General features: G+C 50.4%; 5 protein-coding genes across 6 annotated transcripts, besides 26 other annotated features; 2 read left to right on the top strand and 3 right to left on the bottom strand.

Annotated features, from left to right (window-relative positions):
* Positions 1-592: 592 nt before the first annotated feature.
* Positions 593-649: a mobile genetic element.
* Positions 650-3,763: 3,114 nt separating this feature from the next.
* Positions 3,764-4,876, bottom strand: EKO05_0006734 (uncharacterized protein; the record flags this gene model as incomplete). The annotated part of the gene is made up of 1 exon (XM_038946199.1): positions 3,764-4,876. One exon carries the CDS (start codon positions 4,874-4,876, stop codon positions 3,764-3,766), a length of 1,113 nt encoding a protein of 370 aa, XP_038797271.1.
* Positions 4,877-5,388: 512 nt separating this feature from the next.
* Positions 5,389-5,622: a dispersed repeat.
* Positions 5,623-5,878: 256 nt separating this feature from the next.
* Positions 5,879-7,710, top strand: EKO05_0006733 (uncharacterized protein; the record flags this gene model as incomplete). Its single annotated transcript, XM_059636867.1, has 4 exons — positions 5,879-6,119; positions 6,181-6,322; positions 6,645-6,843; positions 6,901-7,710. The coding sequence occupies 4 exons, from the start codon at positions 5,879-5,881 to the stop codon at positions 7,708-7,710; spliced, it is 1,392 nt and encodes a 463-aa protein (XP_059492850.1).
* A 428-nt stretch (positions 7,711-8,138) lies between these two features.
* On the bottom strand, positions 8,139-9,917 carry EKO05_0006732 (uncharacterized protein; the record flags this gene model as incomplete). Its single annotated transcript, XM_038940813.1, has 4 exons — positions 8,139-8,474; positions 8,560-8,621; positions 8,671-9,087; positions 9,158-9,917. 4 exons carry the CDS (start codon positions 9,915-9,917, stop codon positions 8,139-8,141), a joined length of 1,575 nt encoding a protein of 524 aa, XP_038797269.1.
* Positions 9,918-11,145: 1,228 nt separating this feature from the next.
* Positions 11,146-11,262: a mobile genetic element.
* Positions 11,236-11,313: a dispersed repeat.
* Positions 11,314-11,453: 140 nt separating this feature from the next.
* Positions 11,454-11,708: a dispersed repeat.
* Positions 11,706-11,935: a dispersed repeat.
* Positions 11,936-12,024: 89 nt separating this feature from the next.
* Positions 12,025-12,182: a mobile genetic element.
* Positions 12,170-17,670: part of a mobile genetic element that runs on past the window's edge.
* Positions 12,177-12,180: a direct repeat.
* Positions 12,181-12,375: a long terminal repeat.
* Positions 12,181-17,670: part of a mobile genetic element that runs on past the window's edge.
* Positions 13,146-13,173: a tandem repeat.
* EKO05_0006731 (uncharacterized protein) lies at positions 13,643-14,573 on the top strand (the record flags this gene model as incomplete). Of its 2 annotated transcripts, XM_038940899.1 has the most annotated exons (3): positions 13,643-13,912; positions 13,960-14,253; positions 14,301-14,573. In XM_038940899.1, 3 exons carry the CDS (start codon positions 13,643-13,645, stop codon positions 14,571-14,573), a joined length of 837 nt encoding a protein of 278 aa, XP_038797268.1. The 2 variants fall into 2 exon arrangements, with proteins under 2 accessions (XP_038797268.1, XP_059492849.1); XM_059636866.1 differs by having other exon boundaries at positions 13,960-14,573.
* Positions 15,603-16,270: a mobile genetic element.
* Positions 15,606-16,207: a mobile genetic element.
* Positions 15,624-16,177: a mobile genetic element.
* Positions 15,630-16,234: a mobile genetic element.
* Positions 16,713-17,531, bottom strand: EKO05_0006730 (uncharacterized protein; the record flags this gene model as incomplete). The annotated part of the gene is made up of 1 exon (XM_059636865.1): positions 16,713-17,531. One exon carries the CDS (start codon positions 17,529-17,531, stop codon positions 16,713-16,715), a length of 819 nt encoding a protein of 272 aa, XP_059492848.1.
* Positions 16,746-17,670: part of a mobile genetic element that runs on past the window's edge.
* Positions 16,794-17,670: part of a mobile genetic element that runs on past the window's edge.
* Positions 16,800-17,670: part of a mobile genetic element that runs on past the window's edge.
* Positions 16,800-17,670: part of a mobile genetic element that runs on past the window's edge.
* Positions 16,806-17,670: part of a mobile genetic element that runs on past the window's edge.
* Positions 16,827-17,670: part of a mobile genetic element that runs on past the window's edge.
* Positions 16,827-17,670: part of a mobile genetic element that runs on past the window's edge.
* Positions 16,827-17,670: part of a mobile genetic element that runs on past the window's edge.
* Positions 16,836-17,670: part of a mobile genetic element that runs on past the window's edge.
* Positions 16,836-17,670: part of a mobile genetic element that runs on past the window's edge.

The following is a 17,670-nucleotide window of genomic DNA, read 5'->3' as shown; positions in this document are numbered from 1 at the left end:
CGCATTCGGAAGCTGCAGTGCAACCCAACAGATCGTTATATTTCCCCTCTCTTGCGCACTCATCTAATTAGATACTTCTGGCGAGTACAGATAATGAGCTCGCCCACTATGGGTCTACCGAATGGGAGCTAGATTATCAGAAAGAAAGCACGTAGTGATGATCACAGTCGAAGTAAGGATGAGGGCAGAATTATGATGGGGAGTCTGCTAACGGGAAACGATACCATTTTCCTCTGGTGCTGGAGTATACCCGTGACAGGTGCGAGCTTTAGTTAGGACCATGATCACGCTTGCCAAAGACCTGAAAATCAGCCTTGCAAACGTTTTACGATGCGCGCGAGACTTGCTGTTACCTCGTTCCGGTACTTACCCCGCTTTAAAATGCGCAACGTTCCACCCAGGACTACCGGTAAACATCTTCCGACATTACGCAGAATACCGAGTTTGTGATTTGACGACCGCATTCCTTGCAGTTGGATTCCTCGTGCCTCACTCATTCCTACTGCTACGTTCTTCAAAATCCGGTGGAACCAACCAAAGCCTATTCCGCGTCCATGTTTACTTACCTATGACTAGCAAATAGTCTTTGCCACTTAGTATACTTGGTATAGTATAGGTAGGGGATTATATTAGTCGGTTACTAAAGTACAAATTGTGTAAGCTGAGATGTTACCTAACATCAACTCTTACCCGCATGCGAACCCTGAGGCTTCTAATATGGCGCGCACATACAAGAGCATCAAACTAAATCAGCATTGTACTACAGGCTTGAGCTCACCACATTGCCTTTTGCAAAGAGTGCAAGCCTCAACGCTGTGCACAGCATGACACGAGGCGCCTTGAGAATCTCGTGGTGTGCAACAGTCCTACCCAGTAACATGTTATTTGCGTTGTACTCCCAACTCATATATACTTACATTCTGCAATCTGGGAAGTAAGCGCTAATATACATTTCTTGAGGTAAGTGTCCCCAAGATTAATACCACGTCAGTTGGGTTATGCTTCATTCGACTTTCTGGAGTGCAACAACGCTGAGGGCTGAGGGAGACCAACGCACCGATGATTTTCTACCGTGCTGGGGCCCCAATCTGACAGCTTGTAGAATACTTTACACAATCTTATGGACCATAGTTTATTGAACTGCTCGCGAATGACACTGCGCATGACTTTCTGTTCATCTCTTGACTGCTGGTATCTGATGCAAAACACTGTGCTGTCAACTTAAGCTGACATCATGTTAAGAACTGTTCCGCATGCGAATATTGGTCATAAGACATGGTACTCATCATAGGTTATCACTGTTTCCATTAATGACAGGATCGTAATTTTACAACGCCTGGGGAGGTCGGGTTACCCACTTTCCTGCAGCGTCATGCTAGGCTAGGCCATGCGCCACGTATGGGACCAATACAGACTATCCGACAGTAATCTCGACTCAGGGAGGATATTTTAGCCTCATGGTAAACTATACTTATCGTTTCGATGGCACAAACGACTTCTTACGAACGCGCGCGTTCAGAACCATCTGCCGTCGAGTTTAAGGGGTTTGCAGATGAGCACTTTCTGCTGGATGTCGGCGTTTATGCAAAATTATCAACGAATTTGGACAAGGAACATAATTCGGACCTCCAGACTGGATCGGGCTCGTTCGACCGAACAGCGCACTTTCAAGCAAGCAAATGGACGATCTTACGAAGCATGGCCAGCTCAGAACATGCGCAACATTCAAACAAAGTGTATTTATAATTTAGTTTCAACAATTTTCGACATTTCCATGGCCTTGGTTCCGTTGGGTTACTTAGGTATGTATGCTTGGCAGTTTCGAGTGTGGCAGTGCTGACGATGAGCGTAGTTATCGCCGTCATCTGTCTCTCTTTGTACGGAAAACCCGCATCTGCCTATGGGCAAGACATTAGAGCAATAACATTGCTCTCACCAACGATTTCTCCAATAATGTACGCAACCATTCTTGAAAAGCTCCTTCGCCGGGTCGCGCTCTTTACGGCGGAACGAAGCTCTTCTGTTGGTGTGAGTGATCTACAAGACTCTCAGTAGCGAGCATACTGACAGTTGCAGACCTTGGAGCAGCTCATAAGTAGCAAATCGCTCTTATTGAGCGTATAAAGATGAGTTGGGGTGCGTCGACCGAATATTTTAGGCATCAAAATCCTCAGCAGCATGACTTTTTCCGCCTCTCAGAGGTCAATCATTGCTGAGACTTCTGTTAACAACAACATCTGAAATCCTTTGTTAAAAACGCAAATAGTTATCATACTGTAAATCTCTTTGACAAGGGGTCCCTTGCGGGCAATGCCTCGAAGATTTATAATGGGCTTCATGCGAACCTCTCTTCCTGAGCGTCTGCAAACTTCCCGTGAATGCTTCAATTATTACAAAGATCTCTTTGGCAATAGTTAAATTATCCAAATAACTTCTTTGGAACACTATGCGGACAAAAAAATGCCTTCTGGTGATCGGCATGATGTTGGGAATCATTCTCCAATTACGTACACATCTCTTTTTAGAGCACCTATCACCCACATACCAAGAACGGCAAACACCACATTCACGATCGAAACTGGCTGTTGAGAAGTCTAATGCAAGCCGATCTCCGCAAAGCTATCAATCGAGTTCATTGTTATAATCAGAGCTGACAACAGGGGCAAACAAGTTTCATTCTAGATGTATAACAGATATCTCACAGACGGTAACTCAGCAGTCGTAGCTTTCAACTACTTCTTCATGAGACGAAAAAAGAGAGCCATGTGTTTAAACAGCACACCTGAGTTGTGGGCAGTCCATTGCGATATTAGCTGCATTAAAGGTATGTGGTGAAGTACGACGCGTACTCCGGTTCACCCAGAACATATAGCCTCTTTCCCTAAGTGCTCTGTGTAGGTAAAATATTCGCTTAGTGTTTAGTCTTCGCCTACAGCCGGTCTTCAATACCTCTATTGACTCGTTGATGGAACTGGACTATCGAATTGGCTTGCCTAAAGAGATTTCAGCACTATGGAACAGTACGGAAGCGACTGGCATACAGTTCGACAGCGAGCGATCCGCCTGCCACCCGGTTTCATGATTCTAACTATGTTCATCTCATTTATGCTTTTTGTAAAAGCTACGATCTCAGACGTCCAGATCCCCGCTGAAGATGTAATTGAGGAGGCCGATGTCAGCAACGTCGCATTTGCATCAATTATATTCGAGCCTTAGCGTATTAGTAGGAAGAGGACGTACATTTAGCTGACTTAAGCTACTTGTCTTCAAGGAGCTAAAATTCAGACAGAAAGAGCTATAATAGTCACAGATACAATAGGTTGAAACACTCCAACAAAACCCACCCTTACTTCTTTGTCTTCTAGTGTATTACCAATTAGGTCTCCTTAGCTATTGACAGCATGTACAAAAATAATAAAGTTTCAGATGATGATAGAATTCCTTAAATAAATTGTCGCGGCAGAGCATAAAAGTATGCTACGGGACGCTCTATATGAAGCTCGTGGTGGATGTAGAAGCACTTGACCATCAACAAACACTTATTTACGGAGCCGGATTAGCTAATCCCCAGTGCGCCATTTATATTCGCTTTCTCTCAACAAACACCAGAACACACACTAAAAAGCTCTTTGCATCCTCCACATGATTTAATTCAGAGAGTTACTGGACCTTGAAGACGTACATGATTTACCTTGTTTCAGCTAATTGCCACTGTTTACAGTTTTCTGGCCCATCGGTCTTCTGTTTATAAAGCAGCAATCCGCTAGTAAGAAAGCTGAACTACTAGCTTCTTGCCTTTTATCTGCCCTTTGCGTACCTGATACATAGCCTCTCCAATGGCATCTAAGCCACCCGGACGTAATTCCAGGGGCTGCGGTACGAGCAGACCTTTGTTTAACAGAACTTGGGCCAAGGGATACCAGGTCTCGGCGCCCTCACGGTCATCGAGGCGCGCGTCCAGATCGAAAGGCGGCGCCCAGGGGATAGCATGACCAAACTGCGTGTACGCGCAGATCCAATCCGGCTCAACGCTGCGGCGCGTGTGTCCCCGGATGGGAAAGGGGTCTAGGGCTAGGTAACGGCCGCCTGCAGGGCCCAAGGCCTTGTAGCATGTCTCCATCGATGCCATGTTGGAGATGCAGTCGAGCGCCAAAGTTAGCGAGCCTGCTGTGTGCTCGAGTATCTCTGTCCCGCAGTCAGGTGAGGAATAGTCAAAGGTTGCGGACGCTCCCAGCTCGCGAGATCGGGCTGCCGATGTCGCAGAACACGTCGTGATAGGGTTGAGACCCAACAACCTCAGAACTTGTATCGCCATGGCACCCGAAGCGGTACCGCCCCCGTAGACTAGTACAAACTTCGCGCCATGATTTTCTTCTTTGGAGCCAGGCTGCAATGGCCCTGAAATATCCGGCATGGGAATCTGCAGGTACTGGAATAGTGACATTCCAATAGTTGCCAAAGCGGTCGGCAACGAGGCAGCTGTCGTAAAGTCCATATCGGCGGGGATATGCCATAGCAGCTTGGCGGGAACAGCCAGATACTCTGCAAAGGCGCCGTTGTCATGACGAAGAGGATTGTTGCCGAATATCCCACCCATAACGCGATCGGTGATGTGCCATTGCTCAGCGTCGACGTCGCTGCCCAGAGCCACTACAACGCCAGAGAAATCGGTTCCGACCGTTGCGCCGGGTGTGGGCGACATATCGACTGATTTTGCATCCACTGGATTGATGGAAATGCAGGCCACTCGTACGAGCACCTCGGACTTGTCGAATACAGGCATGGCGGCATCCTTGGTCACGACGAGATGATTGGAGCCCACCACTTTCACTGCTGTGTGGGTTGCCGGAAGAGTGCTCGAAACCATGGCAGCCATCGTATCAGTCAGAATATTGAACAACGACGGGTATATATGGGCTTTGGTGCAGTATCCTAATAGGATGCTTGTTTAAAGAGTGGTATAATATATACAGTTCAAGGAGATCATAAGCCGAATGCGAGAGTGAACACGCAGCTTGATTTAAACCAATCCAATACGTTGTTCAACATACGACACAGTGTCTTAGGCTGAGAACATACTGTCGGCGCAATCAAGATGCTAATGTCATGCAGGGGTTCCGTAGCTCCACCGGTAGGCGGTCATTTAACGCAAACAATGTCCTCGTAGCTGCGGCATAGCCGACCGCAGGTCCACGAACCAACGGCTGTCGTTCATCCCTGATCGCCACCGCCATTTTCGCCTTCCTCAGATACTCAGGCCTAAGCGCGTCGTTGCAATGCGGTGTAGTTATCGGCGAGCTAGTAGCCGGTCCTACTCTTGGTGGGTTTCGGGCCGCACTCGTCGCTTCCGCCGATGGTAGGCAGGTAACCCGTTTTGTGCGTGCAACGTACCATGGTATCCGGCGAAAGTAGAGTCCCATGGACAGTGCAGTGGGTCTTGTGCAGAAACGCCTATTGATTCTTATAACGAACGCGCACAGATGCTTTTGCAGATAACAAAGGGAAAAGATGTCCGCTAATTGGTGGAAAGCCAAGAAAACCTCGGGAGTCGGACTTGCTCAGCCTCTGCTTTTCCTCCACATTGCACTGGCCATGGGACTCTACTTTTGCCGGATACCATAGTAATCAATTTTAGCGTTCGAGGTGGTTCGATCAATTACTGAATGTAGGATTTCTGATATCGGGCCGCTACAGTGACAAGCTTTTGCGGGCGCGAAGACTTGATCTTGCTTGTTTTGCGAAGCTCGCACATCCATGCGAGTAAGCGGATGCGGCAAGTTTTGATAATCGGGTTGTCAATAAGTAACGGCCATCACAGCCTCCCTTCAAGCTTACTGAGAAAATATCGGCAGCAACGGACGGCAATTTGAGCTCTAACATGGGGTTTCAAGAAATCATCGGCAAACTCTCTAGCGCGTCATGGACAAGCACGTTTTTGCTCTTGGCTACTGCTTGCCTCCTATGCGTCGCCATCTATCGCTTGTTTCTGAGTCCAGTTGCTCGGTTTCCAGGTCCGATTCTCGCTGCTCTCACTTTTGCCTATGAGGGTTATTTCGACATCTTCAAAGAGGGCGGTGGACGGTACTGGGTCGAGATAAACCGCATGCATGACACTCTTGGTATGCGAAAAGCGGGCTCGGACATGAAAACCGTCATGATATAATACTGATTTTGGTCTAGGACCTATCGTGCGAATTAATCCTTGGGAGGTGCACATTCGCGACCCAGAATGGAATGAGGCCTACAAAATGAAGTGCAAGGCCTCCAAGCCCGCGTGGTTCTACCGGTCGCAAGGCCCGCCAAATACTGTCTTGCAATCTGGGTAGGTCCCCCTTTGTCAAGATGAAGCTGGCCCTACGTATTCTAACTGTCTCACGGTCCTCATGAACTCCATCAATTGCGTCGCCAGGCACTCCTACCAGTCTACGCTACTACTGTTGTTCACTCTCGTGAGAGGGCGTACGAAGAGTTGGTGCACAAGTTGATAGGTAGATTCAAAGGTTTCAAGGGCACCGGAAGTGTCGTAACTTGTAAGCTACTCCAACTCCATGTGTTCGATCTTTAGCAGCTCACCAATGTGTTTCTATGCTTCTAGTGGGAGATGCTTTCCGATGCTTGGCCATCGACGTCACTTGTACTACAAGTCTCGGCCGAGACTTTGGTTTTGTCGAGGTCGAGGATTTTGAGGAGGCAATGTTTCTGGTCGGCAGAACCTTTGGGCGTATGAACATGGTCACCCGTCAGGTCGGCCACTGGCTATTCGAGGTGCTAAGAGCACGGCCACGGTTTGGCAAAAGCGCACAACTACCTCCTGGCGTCATCCGCGTTCTGCGATTTAGAAACGTTAGTTTGACTCTACATCCTCGTACAGCCTCAAAGTAGTCACCTAACGGAAGACAGATGGTTATGGAGGCAATTCAAGAAGATTACCGTGCCGCACTCGCAGACGAGAGCGACAGCAATGCTGGTAAGGAGGTTGTTAAGCGTTCAACTGGAGAACCACCAGCCGGATTCACCACCGCTGCGGCACACATTCTGAAATCGAAGTTGCCACCCAAGGAGAAAGAGATGACACGTGTAGTAGACGAAGTCTGGCTGAACATCAACGCGGGCATCGAGACTGAAGGCGTCATGATGACCTTCGCAGTATTCATGCTCCTTAGTCACCCGGACAAGCTGTCTCGACTGAGAGAAGAAATTGGCAATCTGGAGAAAAGCATAGGAAGACAACCCAGCTTCCAGCAACTCCGAGAGCTTCCCTACCTAACGGCCGTCATACAAGAGGCCTTCCGCCTCAACCACCCCGTATCAAGCCGCCTGCCCAGATACGACCCTAAGAACGACATGATGTACCGTGACACCGTCATCCCCAAGGGCGTACACGTGTCCATCTCACTATACGACAACTACCTGAATCCCGACATCTTCAAGGACCCACACACGTTCGAGCCGGAACGCTGGCTTGACGAGCAAGAGCGCAAGCGGCTGCGCAAGTACGTCAACAATTTTGGTTGTGGTCCGCGTGCATGCATCGGCCAGGAAGTCGCCAACATGGAAGTCTACCTTACTCTGGGGCGCCTGTTTGCCCCGTCGGCTGGCTTCGACATGGAGCTACACGACACGTTGTATGAGCGAGACGTCGCTTTCTACTATGACCTCTTCGGCGCGTTTCCCAAGAGCAGCAACAACGTCCGAGTGAAGGTGGTGTAGGTTGTCTGTAGAGTGTGGCCGGGTTGGTGCTGGAGACGGGATATTGCAATGTTGAGCCTACATAGCGTCTCGCAGAGAGATCTAGATCTTTCTCATGGACACGAATTCTATATTAGCGTCGAGGCTTCCTCTTCTCGGTTCTTTGTTCGAATACGTCGAGTGTCCGTTCAGTAAAGCTGCAATAGCAAGGAATAAAATTTCTCACTCTAGACAAAGAAGAACTGTGATGACTGGTCCACTTCTACGTATATTGAAGAAAAATTCTACCCTAGCAACAACGACAGAAAGAGAGAAACTAACGACGACCATAGTCTCTTACAGGGTACCACTTCGCACTGATGCCACACTCCCTCCTCGCCCCAACGCAGCTACGCACCTACCGCCCTCGCACCCCCAGCGGGGCCACCGCAAACCTCTCCTTCCAGCCCCTACTCCGCGTTCCTCAACCCCACCTTCAACGACGGCTTGGCCCAAATACCCGCCGTCTTCTTCTCGTGCCAGTCGCGTGACTCGGGCGACAGCTCTAGATCGAACTCGTACAGGAACCGCGACAAGATACTGCGCATCTCGTGCAACGCGATGTTCTGTCCGATGCAGGCGCGCGGGCCGGTCCCGAACGGGACCCACGCCAGGTGGTTGTCGTATTCGTGGTAGGCGGCGAATTCCGCTTCCTCGGGCAGCCAGCGCTCGGGGACGAAGCGAAGCGGGTCTTTCCAATAGCGCGGGGAGTTGAAGACGGTCCAGCTTGGCATGGCTACTTGGGTCTGTTGCGGTCAGCGTTTGGTGACAGGAAGGCGAGCGGGTGCTTTTGTTCGGGCTTGCCTTTTCTGGGAGCCATTCTCCGCATACTTGGTTTCCACCCGGCGCCATCTCGCGCTGGCTGCCGAGCCCGGTTTGACCTGCGGGGTAGACTGGGACGAGTTAACGAGTGCGTGGCATGTGGTTTCTTGAGTTGCCTACGTCTCATAGCTTCATCGATAACGGCATTCATGTACTTTAGCTTCTTCACGGTGGCGCTTGTCAAATGCGACTGTCCAGGAACAGCGCGAATCTCTCGGATCGTCTTCTCCATCTTGTCTGGGTGGTTCAGTAGCAGCCACGTGATAGCCGTGAGCGTTGTAGCAGTAGTCTCGGTTCCGGACATCATGAACATGCCCGCGTTAGCTTTCATCTGCGCGCGGGACATGGGATTGCCTGGCTGCCGGAGAATGAAGCCAAAGATGTCAGGATGTCCGTTGTTGCCTTTTTCCAGCCGCTTGTCCACTAGGGCATTGGAATTCTCGATGTGGTTTGTGCAGTCTGCCACGACGTTTTTCGGTGCCATGGCCGCGTACAATAACCCACCAAGCGGAGAGGCTTTCATGACTGACATTGCGGCTACAGGCCGCGCGGACAGGGTTAGCGATTGCTCCGTGTTGCAAGAGAAAAGCACTCTAGGCCGACGTACTCAAGAACTTGAACGACACATACACAGCCTTCACCCACGAAGATTCAACTCCAGTCTTCAGTTGACCCAGATCCTCCCCGAACGTGAGATCACCCATGATGTCAAACGTGGTAAAGTTGTACAGCTTTGCCACATCGACCTCAATCTTCTTATCTGGGCTGGCGGCAATATCGTTCTTGGGCACCTCGATGAGTCTGTCAATGTACTTTCCAATCAAGCTCTCTTGCTCCGTCAAGGCGCGATCGCTGAAGGCGTGATTGAACTGCTTCTTCTGAGCCGCATGGCCAGCCGTGGTTGGCTCAGTGGCCATGGGATGAACATTGCTGGTCATTTTGCCCACAAAGCGGTCCAGATTCTTGACATTGGGTCGATACTTGCCGTGCTTGTGGCCGTAGATGTCCTTCCAGGCTCTAGGGTTGATGAAGCTCAGACGGTCGGGTCCGAGCCGTACCGTCTCGCCATACTTCGTGTGCAGTTGGTCATTCCATTTGATGATGTCGCCCTTGACGAAGTGATAAGTCCAGACTACGCTGGTAAGCTTAAGAAGCAGTGGTCCGGGGTATTTGCTGAGTGGGTGGAAGTAGATGCGGTAGATGGCCACGCTGAACAGATAGGCAGCAACCAAGCTGGCCAGTGTTGATAGCCCAAAACGCAATGGACTAAGAGTGACTCGAGACAAGTTTGCATGTACAAGAGCCTCAAGCTTGGTCTTTGCGTAGCGAGCAGTTTCTGCCGATAGCTGAGTTCCCTCCATCTCCATCTGTGGATTGCAATAGAAGTGGAAAGACGAGAAGCGCTCCGTGACGGGGAGTGTATTTCTGCCGTCTCAAATCTTGTACGAGGTGCTGGTCTCGTACATTGATCTGGATGATTACCTCTCTGATAAAACGTTAAGCCGAACCTGCTGCCGAACCTGCTGCCGAACCTGCTGCCGAACCTGCTGCCGAACCTGCTGTAGCTTCGCAAGCGGTGTGAAGCTGATAATGGGCATTGCGTACGGTGTGAACAGGGGGATTCGACATCCATCACGCACCATCTTGGCGAGACCTGTGTAAGCTACAAGGGGAGTGACTGAACGGAGCAGAAATACGAGGTGCCCTACCGAGCTTCCGAAGCACATCGAAATGTCTAAACTACTTAGTATTCTACTTATAATATAAGACAGAGACATGCATTAGAATGGTGTGTAGCCACCTAAGGCTCTTAAGAGAGTATTACATTAATCTCTTATGGTTTAGCAGTACTTTTTAACGTCTGCTAGTGTAACCTTGTCCCACTCTTCCTAAATAGCTCATATTGAGCTCTTTTTTAAGTCTAGATAGTGTTTCTAGACTTGTGATTTAAGCAATCTCCACACGTTTTTAATAGGATTGAGATTTGGTAAGTTAGCAGGCTACTAAAGTAACCTAATCATCCTCTAAATCTTATAAAAGGTTTATGTAGTTACAAGTACTAAGTAGTAGCTAGCGTCGTCCTGCATGAGTAGACTGTTGTAGATCTCTACACAAAAGATTATATGCTCTATTTTAAAGCTCTATATTAATAGGATTACCCTATAAGTGTAGAATTAAGAGGTTAAAGTACCCTAATTACTATCCTAGATTAAGAGAGGTCCCTTAGATCTATCCTCTTTAACACACGCCTATACTATTACCATACTACAGCCCTTATACTTAGGTACTAGGTAAGTAGGGAGATACTTCTCCTCTACACTATGTAATAACGCAGGACAATAGAAGGCTCTAAAATGCGTGTGTATCCACTACAGGGTGTATAGGAGCACTAGGATAGGTTACATAGAGAATCTCCTATTCCTATAGGTCTTATACAAGGGATACTTAAAAACCAACTATCTAAGACTAATTCTCCTTGTGCTTTTATACCTTTAAGCACACGGAAGGGTTGAAGGTGCTGACCAGGATGCAGGACAGACTGACAAAGACGGGATGTAAAGGCACTAAGTTAGATATAAGTTAGGGGAAGAACCCTTTAAGAGACTAGTAGTGCTTTACATATAATTAATATATACAACGTATACTGTATAGCTAAGAGTACGTAACGTAGCTACCTTAGTGTAGTAACTTACTAGATCTAAATTGTAATAACATAGGATAATAGAAGACTCTAGAATATGTGTATATCCACTTTAAAGTGTATAGGAGCACTAGAACAGGTAACATAAAGAATCTTCTATTCCTATAGGTCTTATACAAAGGATAATTTAAAACTATCTAAAACTAATTCTCCTTCTACCTTTATACCCTTAGGTACAAGGAAGGTTAGAAGGTACTAACTATGTTAGGACTTCTACTAAGGTAAGATGGTAACCTACGAGTATGTATCACAACCTACTAGCAGTTTCCATAAACCTTAGTAGAACCTTCCTCAACTTACCTTGACTTTCACTTACAAAGAGCACAGGCCTAACCACTATAAGTAGTCCTCTCTCTCTACCCTCTTGCAGCTCGCAGTCTGCTATTTTGTTCACTCTACTTTTAAATCTATTAGTTTACCAGATTGCTACTTTTATGCTTATAAAGTCTGCCTTACAGTAACCCACTAGTATGTGTCACAACCTACTAGCAAATTCCATAAACCTTAGTAGAACCTTCCTCAACTTACCTTGACTTTCACTTACAGAGAGCACAGGCCTAACCACTATAAGTAGTCCTCTCTCTCCACCCTCTTGCAGCTCGCAGTCTGCTATTCTCTTCACTCTACTTTTAATTCTATCAGCTCACCAGATCGCTACTTCCATGCTCGTAAAGTCTGCCTTGCTGACTAGGATGCAGGACGGAAACGGGATGTAAGCAGCAAGTTGGATGTACGTTGGGATATAAACCGTTTAAGTAACCAGTGCTTTGTAGAAATACCATTAAGCCTTGTTAGTTCTAGATGAAGAGACATGCAACGAAGAAAGGAGCGATTGAGAGTAGAGATTAGTCTTATCTGGGTATAGAAACATTGTTGGGACAAGGTGCCTTGAGGGAGGATTTAGAGTTGGATTAAAGGTAGGCTAATCTATTGTAAGGGCACTGTAGGCAGGCAATAGAGCAGAGCGATATAGGATGAAATAATAGGTGATATTGAGAGATAAGACGAATCCTTGATGGATGAGTCTTTAGGTGTGTGGATATTATATACTGGTCGGTGGGTCTCCGGGCTTGGCCCAGGGTCTGTCCGAGGTATCCCCTGTTGTAGGGAGAACACCTGTGACAATAGCCCCCCCCCTTCTGAAGGTTCGTCCCGAACCGTTTTAGGGAATCCCCAGCGCCATTATTAAGCTCTAGAAAAACCTCCTGTGGAGGGAAAAACTTAGGCAGGAGAAATGTGGTGTGGCCTGGGGTGACTATCCAGCATCAAGTGAGGCCGGGTAGCTGTTTTAAGAGCAATCCTACAGATGCCAGCTACACCGTCGTCACGACGCTTCCTCAGTGCCCTACCAGGGTGGCACCGCTGTGTTGCCGGGCGACCAGGTTTTCCTGCATCAAGTGAGGCCGGGTAGCTGTTAAGAGCAATCCTATAGACGCCAGCTACGCCGTCGTCGCAACGCTTCCTTGTTTGCCAGAGTCTCAACCTAGGTCAAGTCCGCAATTGTCAGCTCTATGGCTTGATGGGTGAGCAGTGGCTCAAACCCGACGTCACAAAGGTCAATCGCCGAAGCAGCCTTTGGCTCAACCCGTGGGGAGCGTGACTGTTAGACGTCACGAAGTTCAACGCCGAAGCGTTCCTTGGCTCTAAAACCCGTGGGGAGCGTGACTGTTGGACGTCACAAAGGTCAACGCCGAAGCGTCCCTTGGCTCTGAAACCTGTGGGGAGCGTGACTGTCGTTCGTCAGACGTGTAGGGGCTATCCGCTCCCTGCGTCTCACAAGTGGCGACCGGCACTGGGCCGGGGTCTGCCCTGCGTGTAGACGTTTTTGTTTATACTCTCCGCAACCCCCTAGGTGGTCAGGTGCCTTGTGCCAGGGATCGAAATCCCTGGGGCCTGAGTGGTGAGTGAGTGAGTGAGTGAGTCCCCAACCGGTGACGTCCGCGAGAGGATCGCCAGCGGCTCCTGCAGCCTGTTCCTGCGCGAACTGGTCTGCGGGATTCGCTCATTCACGGGGGATCTCCTCCGCATGCCGGCCTGTGACAGTGAGCTGTCAGCCTTGCCATGCCTGACGCCTTGCCTGAACTCTCACGCAGCGTGGTCCGGCTCCAGCGTGTTTGTGTTTGCAACGTGAATCTCGGGTGAGATTATTGGACAATATCCAATTGTTGGTGGAAGTGTTGCCTAGGTGCAGGCAAACTTTTGTTTGTTTGCGCGTGAATTGCGCCCAGGTGAGAGAGCGGTCAGAGGTCGGGTTGTTGCCGGGTGCCTGCTGGGCCGGCGGGCACCTGGTGTATATAAGGACTGTATTTCCCCCACCCACAGTGCCTCATCACTACACCACCATCCTCATCTGCCATCCAACTCTTGCCCATTTCAACTCTTGCCCCCAACATGACTCCCCCGCCCTCGCACATCGCCCGCCAGGCTCTGCCCGACCACGTCTATCAGCTGCCCGACAACATGCAGCCCCAGCCCTCGCTCTCGCGATACTGGTGCCGCGGCAGCGTCACGCGCCTGACCACTCACTCCAAGTACAATCCTAAGGGCACCATTGAGTCGTTCATGTACGTCTTCCGTCGACCTGGTGGGTACGGGCTCCGCAAGGACAACTTTGGTGTGTGCGCCGGCTGCGTGGAGGCGAAGGTCGGCGAGTGTGTCGAGGTATTTCCTGTGTCGCCCTGGTGTCTGTCCGTGACTGATGTGTGTAGATCGACCCTGTCTTCCGCCGAGCCGTCAACATGCTCGACTTCCTCATCGATCGGGCCCTCCGCAAGACCAACGAGGAGACTGCCAGGCAAGGCGACCAGGCGACTGAGGACTCCGTCGATAACGCCGTTCAGTCGTTCTGGCAGACCGCCTACGACTACGCTCTGGGCTGTCGCAACGGCTTTGTCGCCTATGATGCTGTGGTTCGTCGCCGCGTCAACAAGTCTGGTCTCTCCGAGACCGAGTACGCCCAAGCGCGCCAGGTTTCCTGGTCGCACAACCTCCAGCGGTATATTGTGAGTGTTGTTTTCCTCCCCTCTTTTCTTGAGGCTGACATGAGTAGGCTGCGGTCGGTACGGTCGGCGCGAAGCTGCCCAACAACGTGGTCATCGATGCCGTGCTCGAAGAGCACTTCCAGAAGACGGGTCGTGCGAACGAGGCGGAGAAGCGCTGGTACTACTATGGTACTGACCTGCCGTCGTCTGCCCAGGCTCCCACTGCCGCCTTCGAGAGGATATCTGCGTCGCCCACGAAGCTCACTCCGGGTGGCCGTCGACGCCGTAGCCCCTCCTTCGAAATGAGCCCGAGTGCGGGTCGTGGCGGTCCTTCTGCCTAGTGTGGTAGTAGTCGTGAAGACTCTCCACTTCTATAGTGACTTTTGATGAACCTTGCAATTAATCTTCTCTTCTAACTTGAACGTGCCATTCTTGCCAGTGATGTATCGGATAGACGCCGGGCCTCCTTCGGCCACCAGCTGCACTTATTCTGGGAGCGTCCATCCTCACTTCTCGGCTGGGTTGGAAGGATATCCTTTTTAGGAGGCGGACTTCTTAGGACGTCCTCTCTTACGCTTTGGTAGCGTTGGTTCCCCAGGCACTGCCCGGTCACCCGCCGATGGATCACCCGCGCGAACGCTTTGGTGATAATCCTGAAGGATCTCATCGCAGTGGTCGAGATGGTCAAGTGGTTCCCAGGTTGCCTCTTCGTTGGGCCAACCCAGCCACTTGACTCTGTACTTCCTTCCTTGGGCTACAGTGTCTCGGTGTGACAGTATACCTTCGACCTCATACCTGTCGCCAGGCAGAATGTCTTCCAGTATACTGATAGGACCTGGCTGAAACCTGCTGTTCTCTAGGGGTTTCCTCCAGCGCTCAAGTAATGATACATTGAACACCGGGTGCACTCTGTCCATCGATGGGGGGAGCTTCAGCCTGTACGCCAGCTTTCCTATCTTCCTAAGTACCACGAATGGTCCAAGGTAGCGAGCGTCAAACTTCTTTAAAGGACGGCTCGTCATCAGGTTCTTGGCCCGCAGGAGGACTGAGTCCCCCTCGGCGAAGTGTTGTTCTGACCTCTTCGTATTGTACCACCGGGCGTTGCCCTTTTGTGTGTACTCTAAGGCCTCTTTTGCTGTTCTCCACATGTCGTGCCAGCGCTCTAAGCGTCCGGCGACCTGCCTACGCAGCTCCGGCGTGGTTCCATCTTTGTCCCAGACAGCTGGGGGCTTTCGGAGCCAGTGCTCATCAGGCATCCCGTCAAATCCCTTAGGGTCAGTGCCAAAGGCGACCTTGATGGGAGATTCTCCATGTGCGGAGTGAGCTTTGGAGTTGTAGGCGTACTCGGCATATGGCAGGAGGTCTACCTAGTTATCCTGTTGGTAGTTTATGTATATGCGTAAGTACGTCTCTAACTCCTGATTCTGACGCTCCGTTTGCCCGTCCGTCTGGGGATGGAACGCCGTACTGAGCCGGTGGTTAATCGTCAGGTGGTAGCAAATATCAGACCAAAATTGGCTGGTGAACACTGAACCTCGATCTGACAGCAGCGTATCTGGTGGTCCTTGCTTTAAGAAGCTCTGTTCCATCAACAGTTCGGCCAGGCGCTGGGCAGTGATCGTCTTGGTACAGGGTAGGTACCGGACGTACTTACTAAACCAGTCCACAAGGACCAGTATAGCGTCGTACTCGTTCCCCTTAGCGTCCATTGACTTCAGTAGGTCTGTCACAAAGTCAAGGGAGAAGTGCCGCCAGGCAGTATTAGGGACTGGAAGTGGTGTGAGTAAGCCCCACGGCTTGTGCCTCCTGATTTTGTGGAGTTGGCACGCGGGACACCTTCGGATGTAGTGATGTACGTCCTTCATCAGCCCTGGCCAATGGTACTTCTTCTTAAGTACTTCGGCAGTCTTATCTACGCCGTAGTGACCTCCCATAGGGTCATCGTGATTCCTTAATAGGATAGTGTGGCGCAGAGTGATATCATCAGGAATCCAAACTTTCCCACTCCTGCGTAAGGTCCCACTGGGGTCAACCTCCCAGTGGTGTTGTGCCTTCTTCGCTCCGCCATCCGTCCCGGTTGTCAGCGACAGCTTTCCGGGGTATAGTACGTCCCGTTGCTGGACCTGCTTGACGAAATCCGCTAGGATTGCTGGTGTATCCAGGGCAAAAGCGGAATCTCCTTGCGCGGCTTCGTTCGCAAGGTTTGTAGGGGCACCGACTCTGCCGTCTAGGCTACGAAGGAGAGCTTCTGCGACGTTAAAGTTCGGTCCCCTGGCTTCGGTAACGGGCTGATCCTGACTTTGGTTAATGGATGGAGGATTGGGATCTGTGGGAGACGAATCTCTATGGCTGACCTGATGCTGGTGGAATTCCTTAGGGACGACTTCGGGTAGTTGCCGGACCCCTGCTGGGTCTGCCACGGGCACGTCAAGCCCAGATGTTGCCTGTGCATCGTGTTAAGCCCTGGACTTGCGAATTGTCTAGATCCGAAGCTTCTGTTGTAAGGTGGGTAGCATGGCGTCCCGCAGGGCCTGCTGTTCTCCAACCTTGAGACCTTGTGCGTAATCTGGACGCCTCAATGGGCCGTCCGCCGCGTTTTTAGGTCCCGGCTTGTATTCAACTTCAAAGTCAAATCTTGCTAGCTCCTCCGCCCATCGGGCTTGTTTAGGAGAGAGCTCCTTCGTTGTTATGAAGTACCTCAGGTTGTTGTAATCTGAGAGTACTCTGATCGTCGCTGGGGCGTGTTCGAGATAGTGTCTCCATTGCCTAAAGGCTTTGACAATCGCAGACAGTTCTTTATTGTGGGTGTGCCATCTGATAGATAGGCCCGTGAACTTCCGGCTCCAATACGCCACAGGCTTCCAGTGAAGCTCTGTGGCCAGGTCGGACGTTTGGGGTTGCAACAGGATGGCTGCTATGGCGAAATCTGACGCGTCAGTAAGGACAATGATAGGCTTGTTCGGGTCAAAGTGCTGAAGCACTGGGGCCCCTGTGAACTTCTCCCTGATCGTGAGGAACGCCGTGCGAGCTTCCTCTAGCCAGTGCCATAGTTTATACCATTTTGTTGGTCCCTTCCAACTCTTCTTCGGTTTCGCCCCCCCCTCTTCTTGACCGGGGACCCCCCGGTCCTCCTTCGGGCGCTGGGCGGCCGTCATATGGTCGATGAGCGGCCGGACGATTCCTGAATAGTTGAATATAAATCGCCGATAAAAGTTGGCAAAGCCTAAGAACACTTGAATATCCTTATAACTGGATGGTTCGGGCCATTCGGTGATGGTACGGACCCTCTCAGGGTCCATTACCACACCGTCTGGGGTGATAACAAATCCCAGAAACTCTACTGATTTACTGGAGAAGACGCATTTGCTTGCCTTCGCGAACATCCCCCACTCAACCAGACAATCTAGGACCTCCTCGACGTGCTTGTTGTGGTCCTCC

The sequence above is a fragment of the Ascochyta rabiei genome, chromosome 11 (assembly GCF_004011695.2).
Source record: "Ascochyta rabiei chromosome 11, complete sequence".
Lineage (NCBI taxonomy): Eukaryota > Fungi > Ascomycota > Dothideomycetes > Pleosporales > Didymellaceae > Ascochyta > Ascochyta rabiei.
Note: the sequence above shows the minus strand (reverse complement) of the source record. Positions and strands in the feature narration are given on the sequence as shown.